Below are 16,743 nucleotides of genomic sequence, written 5' to 3' on the forward strand. Positions count from 1 at the left end.
AGCCAAATGCCCGGTGACTGGCCTATAGTTTGTCTGCGTCTGTTTATCCTGGAAAAGTACGCAAGTCAGAACTGAGCCAAAGGTTCGGGCCCTGGGGCAACAAAAGGGGAGGCCCAGGGTAGTCGCAGGTGCATGGGGCGACTCTTTATCGTCTCGGGATTCATGACAAAAATGCCGGGGGGTGGCGTGATGAAGAGAAGAGGAGGAGGAGTAAACAAGTGTCTCCAGTCTGATCTCTGTGAATCCTCTTCCTGCCAGGGGTCAGAGGTCACACCTTCCATCACTACTGGCAGCAAAAAAGAAAATATGTCAAGTCCACCTCAAAAAAACAAAAGAAAAAACAGCTGACCAGCGCTCACCCATGTTTAGTGGGACTCACTAGAACATGATGTTTGTATCAGATCTTGTTTGCGTTTTCCATGAGAAACTCGGGAGCACTTGGACCGGCTCCATGTGCTCACAGCGCTGTACCTAATGCGGCGTCTCCCACAAAAAGCACCCCGTCCTCATGTGACTGAGCGCTGGGAGGGCCACCCTTCCCATGGTGCTCATGTTCCTCTCCTGTCCCTGGGGGGTGGCGGCGGCGGGCCAGGTTTGAGCACACGAGGAGAAGGAGACCGTCCTTGCGACGAGACGGAAAAATAGGGACATCTGCTTTTCATCTCGATGGGAAAATTCCCCCGATCCTTGAGAGTAGGACGGAGTCCCCCAGACAGAGCGTGCTGGCTCTTTAAGGCTCACCAGTTATAAGCAGCCCCCCCCCCAACCCTAGGCTCCGCTGGCCTTTGTCCAGAAAAACCCACTTTAGACAGCCGACGTCACCAAAACACACAACAACACAAAGTCAGATTAGCCACGTTTTCAAATAGATGCTAATGGATAATCTGGGAAATCCAAACAGCAGTCAACTGTCCAACCATCTTTCTCTTTCATCAATCTAGGCCTTCCTCTTGTTACCATGACGCCAGGGGAGCTGCTCTGTTTATTTTCTTCTGATTAGAGCCGCACATTATCGCGCGTTCACAGCTCGGAGTGTTGAGAGTCAGTCAGTGATCTGTGTTCATTCAACACCAGCTCCATTCCATTATGGCTTCGGTCTTATCAGGACACCTTTCACCCCCAACGCACGCTTCCCCCCCCCCCCCCGAGGTGCCCCCAGACGCCCACACAAGAAGAGTCCTGCTGCTTTACTTTTGCAAATGTAAAATAAGAAAAAGATTCCGATTGCGGGACAGACAGGCTCGTCTCACAACCTCATCCTGGAACTTGTGTATTTATTTGTGTATAAAATGGAAAATTTAGCGTCAGCACTGCCGAAGATGCTTCCTGCACAAGCGGGTGAGTGAGGAGGTATTTCAGGTTGTCTGTTTAGCTGGTGTGTTTGCAGCGCCACTGTCCCTCCGTTTCATCCACCGTGGTGGTCCTCACCTCTCGGTCCCCTCCGGGCAGAGCACCATCTGGGATTCGTTGACCACCATTTCCCTGGCGGCGCTGCCGTTAGAGTTCCGGCCGCTTGGCGACATTAGTGGAACAGCAGACGTGGACCTCCATGTGGCCCTATAAGTACTGACGTGCGGTCGCCAGGAGACAGACTCATCTCCGCCATTTAAACAGTGAGTCACGACGACAAATGTGCACTGTTGCCAGATTCCCATCAGCCCGCTGCTTTATTTATTATTTCAGCTTATTAACTTTCCCCGTCTCCTTGACCTCCTCCCACCCCCATCTCCCTCTGCTCCCACCCCCTCTGCTTCTACAAGCATCGGCTATCTGAGTAAATCTATTACTTTACACGTAAATAAATCTGTGTGCTCGGTTTTGCCCGGCCACGGGTCATGTAAACACCTGCTCACGGGTGAACTTCACCAAACACTTGATACCCACCAACACCTTCACCCACAATGCACTGCAGCCATCAGGGCTGCTGAGGTCGGATACGTCCCACTACGTATTTGCTGTTTGGAAAAAACTAATTGATTGGACCGGATTGGTCAGGAGGCAGACCTTCTTTATTTCAGGGAAGCTTGCGTGTTTATTTGTGTCCGGTGCAAAGTGCGGGTTAGCTGCTGTGTTTACAGTTTCCACGGCTACCGTCTCTGAGTTATGAACATGGCTGGCGTGTATGTTTGTGAGGGAACCTCGTAAAGGTCTTACACGCAGCCCCTGAGGGAGGATAAACTAATTTGAGGTTTAAAATCAACACTCTGCAACCTGAAAAAATAAACGGCAGCACTTAGAGGTGATTGCAGTCCAGCCAATCCCCACACTGACACACACACACACACACACACACCACGCACCACACACCACACACGCACACACATCCCCCGGCTGATTGAGCTCCTGTTTATTAAAGTGTCTCCCACTTCTAGGAATAGGCCAAATCTGCCTGCCAATTGCAATTTAAGATTAAATTGTATATTCCATTAGCTTCTGCCTCCTTTATCTCTTTTACTAACATGTCAGAGGGCTGAAAAAATACGTAGGTGTTTACAGGCTCAGTCCGATGCGTGCCGGAGTACACCTGCTAGGACTTCACCCAGCTGAACAACATGTTTACATCAGACATCATTTTGAGGTTAATGTTGTGCAGGAATGTTTGAATGTGAGAGAGATTTAAATTGCAAAAACATCTCATTTGTCTGTTTTAGCCACCACCAACAGTGATGACCCCTGAACCACATGTGGGGCCTCTTCAGACAGTCTACAGGGGCCACAGAAGGCCTGAGTTACAGCCTGATGTCTGCCCGACTGTGCCGCTCGCCTTCCTCGTCTGAAGCTGCCGGCTTTTACAGCTGGCAGCTACACAAGCTGTGCTCACTCACTCTCAGTGTTGATTTGTTTTCTCTCCTATATTACCAACCGCGGGGGCTCATCTCCGCAGCTCGTGGAGGTGATGAAATTTTATCTTGGACAAACATTTGGTTTCCTTTGAGAGCGCGTCTGCTGCTGCCGCTGCTGGTGATGCCGCTGCCGCTCAATTATTCTGGGCCGCAAAGGCTCCCGGAGAGATCCGCGTCAGTCTGGGGATGTCGCTGAGCCAATCTGAAAGCTTATTTAGAAATTAGCTGAATATATGATCATGATTTTAGACGTGTCACAACAGATAAACAGCATAAATACATCATCAAACACAACATCAAAACAATTTGAGCCAGTCATGGCAGCATATTAAAGCTGCCTGACAGGCTACAATGTTTAGATTTAAATTTAAAGTGGCATAACAGCGGGTCCCTTGGGTTGAAACAAGCCATTGTTGTTAAATGTGCACGCAGACGGACACGTATAAACAACACTTTGTGGTTTTAATTGGAGCGCTGTAGCAATTTCTCTATAGAGAGTTTACGCATCATTTCTGTGTGTTTGTGCTTGAAAATAACCCTAAGCAAGCAACTGGCTACGCAACCACAAAACAAGGTGTTCTTTATAACATTTAAAGCAAGAGAGTGAAATACTTTCTGTTTATTTTCATATTTTCGGACAAAGCCGGGCCAGCTTCCCACTCATGCTAACACACAAATATTGTGGTACCATCTCAGGTTGTTTTCAGCACCGGCGTCCACATTGTTTGCTGAAACGGATCCTCAATTTAGACGGACTGAGCTGAGACTTGTTTTCTTGTGACATCCTCGCTCGGGCCGCCGTCCAGCGCCGGCTGATGCGATGTCCAAGACACAGCTGCCTGACGTTAAATAGCACCTGGCGACTTCTGCAGGGACCGACTCAGGACACTCGCCAGACTAAAATAACTCTCCCCAATTGTTTGCACACATGACTGGCTTCCTAGAAGAAATGACACAATGCAAACACACAAACAGGATGACACCTGCCAACCCGGGACCCAAAAACGCATCGGATGTAAATAATGCATCGCTGCTATGTGGAAGTGTAAACAGGATCTGACGCCATCTTGAAAAGAAAGAACCTGTTGTTGGAGCGTGACTCTCATCGCTGTAGAGGTGAGCGCGGCATGGTTCTCATGGCTGGGCTGCTTCCTATTTTGCCAGTTAAAAATATAGATAGTTTCCCAGACAATAAAACAATTTGCCACATCCAATTAATGCCAGGAAGAAAGGGCCGTGCTGGAATGTGAAATATCTCCGTATCCTGCAAGTCCAGGTGGTCCGCTGAGTAAAACCAAAGAACAGGACCCTCCTGCTCAGACTGTCCGCTCTGGTCTTGTTATTTCACTTAAGCGTTTGAAACATTTAGCCTTTAAATCAAAGGTGCGATGCGGCCAATAAATAACTCCATAAGAGTCACAGTAAGGTCTGTTTCAGATGCTTTGCCCGCCTGCTCGGCTTTTAACTGTCGTTAATGAGATCCTTCAAGCTAGGGCCTCTACAGACCCTCCACCCTCCCCTTGAAGGCCCCATTGTGGAGGAAACCAAAACCACCCCAGCGATGATGAATGAACATCATTAATGTTGTTCATCTGTTTACTTTTTACTCTGCAATCTGCTAAAATGAGGGGTCAACAGCAAACGGGAAATGTGCTTATTTTGGCACTCCAGTTCCTGAGAGGCTCCCATTTGATGTTCATGGTATTGGGGAGGCTGCAGGGACTCGTGCTTGACCTCCCCTAAATCGTGAAGCCTTGTCAGCAAACTCAATTTGAGGAGAGGAGACGATTTCTGGATCTTTTTCAGTGTTTATTCAGCCTTCAGGAGACCGGGACCGAGTATCTGCAGGCTGGACGTAGAAGAATCTATCAGAATGCTGTTTTGTTATCTGGACACACATCCATCCACCCCCCACCCCCGAACTGTGTGCGTTATCGCGGAGGTTTGCTTGTCTTGTCAACTTGTATTTATAGCCCAAACAGTCTGAGTGATCCTGTTAGGTGCCGTCAAACTGGTCAGATTTAACAATGTCCGATCGGTCACCGAGCAGATGGTGTGATCGTGCTGAGCAAACACAGTCTGTCTGGCTGCGGCCGTGTCCACATCTGCATCTTAATGTGCCACGTCAGCCTGGTCCTGATCCATTCCTTTTGACTTCCAAATCAAAGAATCACAGATTCATTCTCTCCTCCGCCTCAGCCTTTATTGACTGGCAAAGATGCAGAGTCTGTGATGCCGTCCAGCTTCATTAAAGCAGTTGTCTAAAATCTGGATTGTTTGCTGACTGAGGCTCTGTCTGGAGTGAGCGCAGGGCTTAAATAGTCTGGGATGTTTGGAAACACCAAACTCCCGGGTGTGATCTGCACAAAAGAGGGAGACAGCGGAGCTATTTAGCACTGTTGGAGGAATGTGTGGAAGCCCACAAGGAATCCTTTTCATTCCAGAGGTTCTCCAAACACATGCTGACGATAAACTCTGCACGCAAACAGTGATGGAATCTCCCTTTCTGCTCCCACAATCCCGCAGTCGGGGCCAGCAACCACCATACCATCACTGTCATCACCGTGAGAAGGATCTTTGAGTGCTTACATTTCCTAAATAGCTCCTGAGTGCTCCCAATCCATCTCTCAGCGCGTTGCGCGCGCGTAAATCACCTGTGTTGTATAGTCTAGGCTCGGGATTCAAAGCATCAGCAGCAGCTCTTTTACAGCATCACATAAATTAGACCCCTGCACACGCTGCAGCTAAGAGGCGGACACCGGTGAGGGCAGAGAGGGGGAGGAGACCTGGACGGTCAGCTTGTGAGGAGGTTGTGCCGGACAATTATCAAGTGTGCGATCCCGCCGAGCGGTGCGCGCAGAACTTTTCCAGTCGGCGGCTGCGACTGCACTCTCGCGTTTTGGACCGATCTTGGACATAATTCCGCCCCCCTGCTTTGTGCAGTGAATTTGAAGCCGGCTGATGTTATTTCAAGTTTCAGAGTTTTTAGAGGTTGTGACTTGATGCCCTCATTTTAAGACGAGGTTATAGTTAGACAGCTTTTTGATTTTTTTTGCGGGATAGGCCTATTGAATGGCTGCCCTCCACCTCCGTTTTGCGCCTGGGGCCTATTAATCATCAGGAAACTGAGTCGAAATCATCAGGTTACACGCAGCAGCGCGGCGACGTGACTCCACTCAGCATTACTTAACACAGAACTCTTGGAAATTCCGCGTCAGCGTTGCCTTTTTTCTTTTACTTCTTTTTTCCCCTGAGTAATCCTGGAGCCTTTGGGGAGTTTTATATGAGCGCGTCTGGAGCCACCATCACCCAAGTGTCTGTCTGCAAGATGAGAGTCGCCTTTGTTGTCCAGACAACGGCGGCGCTTCTGCTGCTACTGCTCTCACCTGCGCAGGTAGGGACGCGCAAAGTTGCGCTCCGTGAATCTCTGCGGCAGATCTGTCCTTTTTTATTTAAAATTCTTTACTGACTGGGCCTCTGCTTTAAAGAACCCCTGAAAGTTCAACTGACTGATCTTTTAAGAGCCCGCGGGCTGAGTCAGCAGACGCTTGTAAACTCTCGTGTCGATAATACTTCGCGCTTTAACGCTGTTTGGAGCGCAGCGAGCACACACGCCCGCTTCATTCATAAGTAGGAACGTGACAAACTGCATCTCTGCCTGTGACTCACAACGCTGCTGTGTTTGCCAAAGGTTACGAGCCTTATGATTAAAAGCTGCGGGATTGCTCCAGTTCTTTGCTTCCCTCCCTCTCCTGCATGATCAGGCACGGTCTCTGCGGCGTGCATCCCCATCACAGAGGTTAAAGTAAGGCCTTTAAACCCCGCAGCTGCAGGAGGTCACAGTTGTGTTTGCGGGCTGCTTTGTCAGGGTAGGACAGTTTTGGCAAGCATGCAGACCCCACTCCTTCTCTTCTTGAAAATTAAAGTGAAGCAAGAAGAGTCAACAGGCAGTAACTTTAGAAACACCTGCAGGAGTTGGTGCCATCAGGCAGACCCCCTCATGCCAACATTTTAAGTCCCCGGTGGCCCAAACGTGTCACGCTCAAGTCTGCTGGGTGATACTCTGGCACTGCTGCTCCTGACTGTGAAATCGGTTCTCAGCCCTGCTGATGACACCCTTTCTGTCAGGCCCTGAGAAAAGGAGGGAAAAAAGCCCCACTGGAGCGTTCCCAGCTGTTGCTGGGACGAGAGTGAAGCGAGTGGGAGCGGCTTTGGATCACAACATCTCCGCTAATCCGGATAATCAGCTCGGTCAAAATGAGAGTGACAGAACCCAGAGCCCTCAGAAGGCTAAAGCCAGGATCCGCATGCTAACCCGGCTTTTTTTCCATTGCCTTCTTTAAAAGTGAATTGCTGCTAGGTGTGTGTCCTTTTCCTTCACAACATCGCCTCAGACAAAAGTGGAAATGCAAATATTGACGGTGCGGCTGGAAGCGCTCTTATTGCTCTCCTGAACGTTGGCCAATAAATATAGAGGGCTAATGCATAACAAGGTTTTCTCATCACTGCAGTGAATGGCTGTTGCAGCTGGAGCAACCTTGTGACTCAGGCAGTCATTCATGTCCGTTATGACACGTGGAATGGTTAAGAGAGGGTGGGGTAGGCTTCACTTCTGCTTTATACGTCTGCTGAGACACTCACGGTCTTTGTGTCTGTGTTAGAAACATCCATTTCTTTTTATATCCCCGCCAGGTCATTCACACTGCAACCACACAGTCATGCTAACTTTTGCTATTTTGTTATTATATAGATGTAGACATGCATTAGATACACACTGGGGCAACCATTTATTTTCTTGCTACTATCTATTCCTAATTAGGATTTTGGAAGGGTGAGCCTGATTATCAGCCTATTTCAGGTCACCGGGCTATCACAAGACACACGCATCATTCACTCTAACTAAAACCTTGAGACACTTGAGATGAAGAGCTGCACCTCCTCAATACTTTTAATGAGATACAAAATAACTGACCAGCAATAAAAATTCAGACTTTGGAGTGTTTGACGTTGTGTTCTCAGTCGTTTGACGTCCACGCACGTCATTTCCTGACTGTTCCGAAGGGATCGGGCCACATTATCTACGTCAATATACATGTGAACTAGCACAGATGAGGTTGATTTGACTTCAGCACAGTAAAATCACACACACACACACACACACACACACACACACACACCAACAAAGGTGCTGGCGGTGGGTGGAAGCACCTGGGTATCTCTTTGGAACAATGCTTTCCTCGTGGTCACCCGGGTCACCAAAAGTGGTCTCTATGGAACTTTTTTCCATGTTCCTCGACATGTCCTGTTCCATGTTTCTGACACTTCCTGTGTGCAGAAACACACACTAATCACTTTAATGCTAGCCTGCTTTCGAGCCACATGCTGCACAACTCCAGATTTATCCTTCAAAGAGTATCACAGAGCTACTCTTAAGAAGAACATAATCTTGACTGCTTTATCGGGCTCATTTTTGACTCTCTAGTTCTGCATTACAGCTCTAAGCATCGTTTGGGGGGGTGGGGGGGGGGTTGACGCAGGTGCTTCCTTTAAGCCTGACCATCTGTATCACACACATGTGATCGTCATCATGGCAGCTTTCCTGTTACAGTCTTAACCGGAAGCATCGACAGCGATCGTGCGTGCAGGGATCCGCAGGGCTCATGTAGTAGTGACCTGCTGACTGGCAGAGACCTGAGCTGTGCTGCTGTGGTGTTTTCTCTCAAGTTGTAACGCTGCAGCCCAAGGGAAGGGCGATCACAATCAGGAAATATGGATTTCTCCTTCCTCCCGTGGAAGAGGAGGAGCGGCTGTGCTCGGGGCAGCCGTCTGCTCAGCGAGCTTTAATCTCTCATCTGGATGTAATTTACTGTGGTTTACACAGGGAGAATAGCGTTTACTGTAATAGAGACCACAATTACCACCGGTTAGCCTTATCTCAAGACCAGACCTGTGCCATGTGTGTTTGCGCGCACGCGTGTGTGCAGAGGAGGACATTTGTACATGCATTAATGGACTTATTTTGAGGAAATGGTGTTTATCTAAACCAACATTTAAACAGACTCTTAGCCCTCCTCTCGACTTGGCCATATTTTTGTCGGTTCTTTTTAACTGAAGTTGTTTAAACAACTCTAGATGCAAATATTAATCATTGAAGAATGAAAAATAATGAATATGTTCCCCGCTGTCATTACATTTGGCTAAAAGAAGTTGGAGTCTAAAAGAAGTTGGAAGTTTGGTCTTTGAGAAATGGCAAATGAAAATTTCTAATCAACCATTAAAATATTGTGTCAGGGCTGATATAACAAGCTCAGAATCCCTCGGCTCTGCATTAAAGAAGCCCAGCATGTGAGAAAGTTTGCATATTTTTATATAAAGAGCTCTCTTTTTACAGTCTATGGTGCATTCTGTAGGAGCTACAGCAGAAACAGTTGTAGCAAGCCCAGTGGTGGTAGATTGATGGCAAAGAAAGCAATTACAAAGGCCAGAGTTAATCAGTTTATTCACTCTGGCTTGGTAGCATAGCACACAATAAGCTCATGAGTGTAAGATGTTAAGGGGATACATCATTGTCTGTGTAACAGACAAGCTACAAACACGCTGTACACGATATCTTGACTGCTCTACCAATAACCCTGAAATATTCCACTCTCGAGCCAAACTCACTCCCCAAAACACACCTTTTTACTTGGCCACTTCCTCACAAATCTGTCTTGTATCTTCACAATGTGTGTGCTGACTGTACAAAGTCTTCTTTTGGGAGAGAGAGACCTCAAAGTGCTGCTTGCTAACAGCCTAATCTGGGTCAGGCCAAGGTCGTTGGGTCCTCAAATGAATCCAGAGCCATAGAGGTAGAGGGGCTTTTGTTTGGTTCCATATCAAATGAATGTAAATAAATAGCATTTTAATTTATTATATGTTTCTACATCGTTTACAAGGCTGTCAAGCCAATCTGTTTGTGTTTGAAATGTATTTCGCACATCTACCCCCTCATTCCTCCTTGTGGTTTGGACTGTGTAACACAGCACAAAGGGTGTCACTTCGCTGTGGAATATCTCAGCATCTGCAGGCATCCATTCACACGTGCATCTTAAGGAACTTTTGCGGCCCGTTTGCCCCCGTGCCCCCACTGAAGTTTGCCAGTGTTCTGGTAGCGCTGTGCGATCACAGGCTCTGACCTCACCACTCCAGAGACCCGGCTGGAGACTGTCAGGGCCGTCGTGGCACCGCTCTTGTCGAGGTTTCACCCACCACGTGTACAAAACAGAAACTAGCTTCCTTCTGCTGGGTGGAGAGTGGACACGATGACCCTTCGGCCGTGGCTAAAGCCCGAGAATCACCGGTGTTCATGATGTGGAATCTGGCTCTGGGACGTGGCGGATCAGCGCAGCTGGAAGGTGGCCCTCTCCCTCACTCATCGAGCTGTCTGGATGCTTGTTCTCACTCGCTCTGCTTTAGTGCTCCGGTCCTGTGTGGTCTGGTGATCACAGACACATCAGGCCAAAACCAGAACCCCCCTCCCCCAACCTGCGCCTCCCGCCTGAGAGATGCAGGCCTTTACTTTAGATGAGCGGTTACATGGGGTGTAGATCCTTCTGTTTAGACCAGATATGACTGCTGGTGCACCCCAGGCCACCATTTATTGGTCCATGTTAGAAGAAACAGCCAAGTGCTTAAATTTCTTTCACTGCCACTTATCATTATAGTATAATTGGCCACAATCATGAATTTTCAATCATTTATTATTAACATTGGTCATCAAAAATGTTCGGGGAGAAATCAGTCTGGAAGATTAGAATAGCCACTTTCTTTTTTTTAGAAACAGAAAGTCAAAATGAAAGTGGTTGCAGTGAAAGTATGTCATTCTGGAACTTTCAATTATTCTCACCCCTGCTATCGTTGTGCAATCTAGAGGAGCCCTAAACTGGGTCCTGCATGGTGACAGGATCTATCTGTAGCTGCTCTGTGAAAAAAATCCATCTGTATTTGAGTCTGTCGCTTTACAGCTGCGTCTTATCTCAATTACGTCTCCGTAACAGCGGGACGTGCCGGCGGTTTTGGCTACCACCCAGAGTACCTGCTGCTGATTTAGCTAACCTCCCCTCCAGCAGCGTGACCCTGATTGTTGAGGGGGGAAAAAATCCGTTCCGTGGTCATTTTGCTGGGTCCCAATCATGTTTTCTTTTTGAGTCTCCACACATGTTGGCCTTTCCCTGACAGATGGAGTTAAGTAAAGAGGTTAAAGATGACGCAGTTGGGCTGTGTGGGAGTGGAGAGTAATGAGGCCTGGAGCCTCTCGGGGCTGACAGCCGGAGATCGGGGAGGGAGAAGCCGACTCTCGGCTCGCAAAATCCTACCGGCAAACTTCAGCACTCAACAGCGATCGAAAAGTGACGTCCATCCGTTCCATCGCCCCCTGACCAAAAGCAAAGTAAACCCAAATGAATGAGTGAATGTAGGGAATGGACACAACCCAAGAAAGAGTGCATAGTTAAGGATGACATCGCTGACATCGTGGTTATGGCATAAGTGTGGCGTGCAGAATAGACTCAATAGGAGGGTTTACTCCTCCTGACCTTTAATCCAATCTCATATTTACTCAATATTCCTTCTTCAACAAAGTCTGATCAATCTCAATTAACATTTCTGAGAACTGGAAGTCAAGAGCTGCCTGTCCAGAGGCAGAGGAAGCGTGATCCTGTGTCCAGCCTGTCAAAGGGATTCAAATCGCTTCTCTCCAAAAAGATAATTTAAAAAGGCACTGAGAAAACTTGTTGCTTCATTTTCACAGGGATGCGGCATGTTGGACATGCAGGAACTCCTTGTTCCTGAAGTTGTCCTGAAGTACACAAGTAAATCAGGAGGGATTATTTGATGGTAAAAGTATCCATCAGTCATAGATCATTGGGTGATTATCCAACAGAAGAAGAATTTTGAGTTAGATCATGTTCGTATAACCTTCAATCAAAAGTTTTTAATACCTTCCATAGAGTTTGAAAACGGCAAATGAAAGACAGAAGTAAAGATTGAAGCTAAAGAGCTGACTTTATTGCTAATTCTAGTATCAGATGTGGCAAAAGCACCACTATTTTCATTTTGTCCAAGTTGATTTAGCTTTCACTCACAGTCAGGATACACTCCAGGCCAGAACTGGCTACGTGAGGATCTTCACACACATTGTTTTTACAATCCGAGCTTAGTATTCTGCTCTCAACAAGGCGAAGTGCCGGATACGCTCGCTAGCCACAGCAAGCTGTAGCCCACGGCTGGGGTGAGAGGATCCAGCCAGTTTCAGTGGAGAAAAAAGACCCTGTGATGTGAAGCAGCACCCACAGACAGGAGGAGCATCTTTATTTCAGCTCCTCGCCATCATTAGAGGTGTTTTGCCCCCCCAAAGATCAACGAGCCAGAGCCTGGAGATGACTTTGAACAAAAACCCAAGCTGAATGCTGAAGGCCACCCGTCGCGTTCCGGCCGAACTCCTGCCAAACTCTCATCACATTGTGACTCCAGCAGGGTTCATTTTAGCATGAAGCCAGTGGAGCAGCTGTACATTCAACCCCTCCAACCCTACACACACACACACACACACACACACACACACACACACCCTCCCCCTCCTACAACAGGGAGGATTTAAGTGTTTGACTGGAAGCTCTTGTGTGTCTGTTGGTATCTGTCACGCCGGGTGTCCTGCTGCCTGCCCGACAGTCATCTGACTGACAGATTTACAGGAACCTCCGAACGTTGAACGCATTATCGTCGCCGTGCAGGAAGTGCCTCCTTAATCACTTTTTCTTCTGAGAAACAGCTCAACGTAGCGCGCGGCTAACAGCCGTTCCCCTCCACCCTGCAAAAGGGCCGTGGTTTCTAGCTCCTACCGTCACACCGGCGTCGAGGGGCCATCCCAGGTCGTCTGCGGCCGGCCGGGGTCTTCTGCCTGTGGGGGGGCGGCCTTTTATCAAATGTAGATTTTCCCTTCCTGAGATGAAGTGAACTCGAGGTTTTGTTTTTTCCCAGGCCAATGAGAAGTCCGCTGTGTTTATGGTGGGATGATGGGAACAAAATCGAGGCAGACAGGGAAACCAACAATGGGAAAATAAATAGAGAGCTGAATCTTACACCACAGGAAAGAGGCTTTGAACCTAAACATTCGGGCACACAGTTCGGTCACATATACAGTAGGACAGAATGAGCTGCAGGAGGGACCAAAGGTGTGATTGTGTGTCACGCCAACTGTCAGGGAACATTTTCATTTCAGGCCTGTGGAGGATTTACATTTAGATGCAAATGAAATATTTCTGGTTTTTATAAGGTTTCATTTCTCATTAGTATAATCAAATTAAAGTTAAACAAATTTTAGCAGGGTAGAAAGTCCCTGGAGCCACAACTGTCCTGACGTCTCTCATAGTGAGTGGATGACCACCACCAGGAGGCAAAAAGAAACTTTTATTGACTTTATTTTGATGCATTAATCCATTCAGCGCACCACACAATTGCTAATGGTTCACCTTACTTTCTCTCTTGCAGAGTCTACCTTTGACAGATGGAAATGGCACCGCTGAAGGTGAGAATGGCAAAATAAACCACCATTGTCTGCTTCAAACTAACCGCGTATTCATTGGCCCTCCGATCGGAGCCTGGGGCAAAGGCATGTGACCTGAGGCGTGGTCCGTCAGACGCGCCGAAGCTATGAACAACAGATCATTGAGCTCTTAAATCTTATAAGAATTCTTGGATGCAACTTCAATGCAAATCTGAGTGCAGCTGAACGTGTCTGGGCCAGCCGGGATTGCTTCACCGCTTTCCCTCTCTCGTCCACTACATCCACGTTCCCGTACGCCAAAGTGGCGGAGGTAGACCTTTAAAGATGGCATAAAAGGCCAGACATTAGCTGTAATAGGCCTCTCAAACAGCCCTCCGCGCTGCTTAACCTTAAAGTTCATGCCCTCGTCCCTCCACTCTGGATATTTCCCTGGCTGTCCCCTCCCACACTGTCTGCATTTATCAGCCGCTGTGGTAATATCAGGCTCCATTCGATGACCCCAGGGGTCAGCGCAGTCCCAGAGGTGCCCACGGGGCAGCTCAGCTCCAGCTCTAGCAGGGTTCTGTCCATGGCCATGTTTCCAATGTTTGTTTTCGCTTCCTCCTGTGTTTGCTGGGTCACGGTCTTCCCTGTTCCTCCCCCACAGACTGTGTAACTGAGACACTTTCACACATCATAATAATAATAACAACAACAATAATTCCCCCCCACAGGAAGGCATACTGTTCTTTAAACAAATATTTTAGCTTCTTAATGATAACAGGATACACCGATGGCGTTTTGCAGCAGGGTTCATGTTTCTGTGTACATGGAGTAAAATGGCCGTTACAAGAGCATTGAGATCACGATTCAGACACCAACAATAGCTTCTCTGTTCCATAGTGTTGATGTTTGAAGAAGTGTATAGCCGCAGCTTCTGCAGGACCATCGAGAAGCTGGTGGAGGTGGTGCAGGAGTACCCCACGGAGGTGGAGCACATCTACAGCCCTTCCTGCGTGCCGCTGGTGAGGTGCGCGGGCTGCTGCGGTGACGAGAAGCTCGAGTGTCATCCCACCACCACCACAAACGTCACCATGCAGGTGAGTGAGGCGCTGACGCCGTCGAGTCCGACGTGAACGGCTCCGATCGTCTCGTCCTCCAGACATGTGAGGACAGATCACAGAGCTGCACTTCAGCCAAAGAAACTTCCCCTCTCCCTGTTGTGTTTGAGTTTGGCAAATCTAACAGGAGGGGGAAAAGTACATTTCTGGCCTTGATTGATTCATTGCCGATATCGTTCACTCACGATCTGCATCTGCTCCACGTTTCAGCTGTTGAAGATCAGGCCATCTGAGCCGGTTAAAGAATATGTTCAGATGACTTTTGTGGAGCATCAGACATGTGAATGTAGGTAAGAAAACAAGTCACAACAAAGTCAGCAAGTATTTTACAGCTGCACTCTGATTCCCTGTTAAATCCGTTGGGGCTAAAACAGCCATCACGGAAGCACTAATGGTTCTGTTATTTATTCTGCAGAGTCAAGAAACCGTCTGTTGTCGAAAGGTAGGAAAATCAGCCTTCATCGCATTAATGACACGCTCCATTTCATGTGGCGGGTTTTAAATCTGCTCCTCCTGTAGGAGAAGGCAAAGAGGAAGAGGAAGGAAGAGAAAAGAGAAGCAGAAAATGAAAGAGTGTGACAGGTGATGGCAAAAGCCTTTGGAGGATTCATGAGCCTCCGTTAACACCGTCAGAGGTGCTCACTTCTATCCAAATGCCTTTCAGGTGCCAGATCCCTCGCAGGTAACTGTCGTGGCGGCCCAACGCCTTGTTGCGGTGTGGCTCGGCGAGGGGGTCCTCCGCTCATCCATCAAAACTGCGTGGACAGTCTGGGACTCGGACATCCGGGATGTTTGCTGACGTGAGCACCGTCTGACGGGCGCAGCGTTGGTGGTGAGGCGCTTCAGGACTGAAGTGCACGAAGTGGAAACACCGCTGTCACACACAATGGACACGCCTGGGAGCCGGTGCAATTTCGAACGAAGCAAACCTGCGCCTTCTTCTAAATGTCATTACTGTATCAGCCATTGTAATTTGGTCTCCTGTTGTATTTAAACTTGTTTGGAGTCTGTATTTATTAATACAGTTGAGCGTACTGTGCTGGAACTGGCAATCTTTTAAAAGTTTTATCATCTTTTTTAAAAAAAGCAACATTGTAAAGGCAATATTATAAAATCATCTATTAGTGTTTATGGAAATGGTGGTCAGAACTAGAAGGTTTTGGGGATTTCTAAAAAAAAAAAAAAAAGTTGGGTAAAATGATTTTGTTAGTTCTAATCACACCATCGTAGTCACTTTCACTAATAATAATTATAAATTAAAAAACATCTTAAAGTGTTATCTAAAATGCATTTTTATCATCTTTTCCCACAATATTCTAAAATTCTGGCGGTCGAGTTTTTGAAAACCTCAGTGTCAGCAGTATATTTCCATAAAGCTGCCCACAGTTTAAGCCTTCAGAAGAATAATTGAATCGTAATTTATAGAAATGCTCCATTATAGGGTTTTTTTTGACAGGGTGAGCTCCAGAAGGTGACATCGAATGCCAATATAGTTGTGAAAAATGCTTCGACCTATCTACTGTAAATGACAATAACTCTAGCATATTTCATGTGAGCTGCAGCTAATGAGTTGCTACTATTCTGGGCAGCCAGACGTTTGAGAAGCAGTGTTCTAACCGAGAAAAGAAGAAAAAGCCATTTTCAGATCACTTCAGTATGTGTGCAGCAGGCTGCCGAGCTGTGACAAGGCCAGTAAAAAATGGACAGATGAGTACTGCAATAATCAGCACACTCAAACATCATTCATTCAGTATTAAAGTCTATTAAATGCATGAGTCATAACTGTTGTCTTGATTTAATGTTATCACACGGTTGTCAGAAATGTAAGTATATTTATGTGCCTTGTGCTGTCAGGTGGATCATATTTATGTCAGTCCTGCAGACCTTAGACTCCCACATACATCCACAGCACAGGTGCCTTCCTTTGTCTGTTTTTGGAAACACTGCAGTGAGAAAGGGATCGATTGAAGGAGTTGCATAAAACAGTGTCCTTATGTATTTTCATGTTCTGGAGCAGAAAAGTCTCTATGTAAATGTAACATTTCTACTGCCTTGATGTTTTTATTTTCATTTCAATATTTATTTTGTAATTAAATTACTATGGTTGTTGTCATCCTCTCTTGTGGGATTTATTTCATAAAGTAGAGGGACACTTAGACTGCAGCGAAGGGAAAAAGGAAGGTTGTTTGAAACTTTTCAGTGGCTATAAACGTCTCTTTATCCATAAATGAAACGTAAATGCTACATTTAGGATTTG

The 16,743-nt window shown here is 47.2% G+C and overlaps 1 protein-coding gene across 1 annotated transcript; it reads left to right on the forward strand.

Moving 5' to 3' along the window:
- Nucleotides 1-5,598: 5,598 nt before the first annotated feature.
- Nucleotides 5,599-16,599, forward strand: pgfb (placental growth factor b). Its single transcript, XM_057059056.1, has 7 exons — nt 5,599-6,237; nt 13,371-13,407; nt 14,269-14,465; nt 14,697-14,776; nt 14,902-14,928; nt 15,006-15,068; nt 15,151-16,599. Exons 1-7 carry the CDS (start codon nt 6,127-6,129, stop codon nt 15,170-15,172), a joined length of 537 nt encoding a protein of 178 aa, XP_056915036.1. The 5' UTR covers nt 5,599-6,126; the 3' UTR covers nt 15,173-16,599.
- The last annotated feature ends 144 nt before the right edge of the window (nt 16,600-16,743 follow it).

This window comes from Takifugu flavidus, chromosome 16 (genome assembly GCF_003711565.1).
Source record: "Takifugu flavidus isolate HTHZ2018 chromosome 16, ASM371156v2, whole genome shotgun sequence".
NCBI classification, from domain to species: Eukaryota; Metazoa; Chordata; class Actinopteri; order Tetraodontiformes; family Tetraodontidae; genus Takifugu; species Takifugu flavidus.

Excerpts from the sequence above, each read along its gene's own strand:
- pgfb (XM_057059056.1), top strand. The coding sequence starts at position 6,127 with ATGAGCGCGTCTGGAGCCACCATCACCCAAGTGTCTGTCTGCAAGATG. Across the intron at positions 13,408-14,268 it reads TGGAAATGGCACCGCTGAAG|TGTTGATGTTTGAAGAAGTG; the intron begins GTGAGAATGGCA and ends TCTGTTCCATAG. Across the intron at positions 14,777-14,901 it reads CATCAGACATGTGAATGTAG|AGTCAAGAAACCGTCTGTTG; the intron begins GTAAGAAAACAA and ends TTTATTCTGCAG.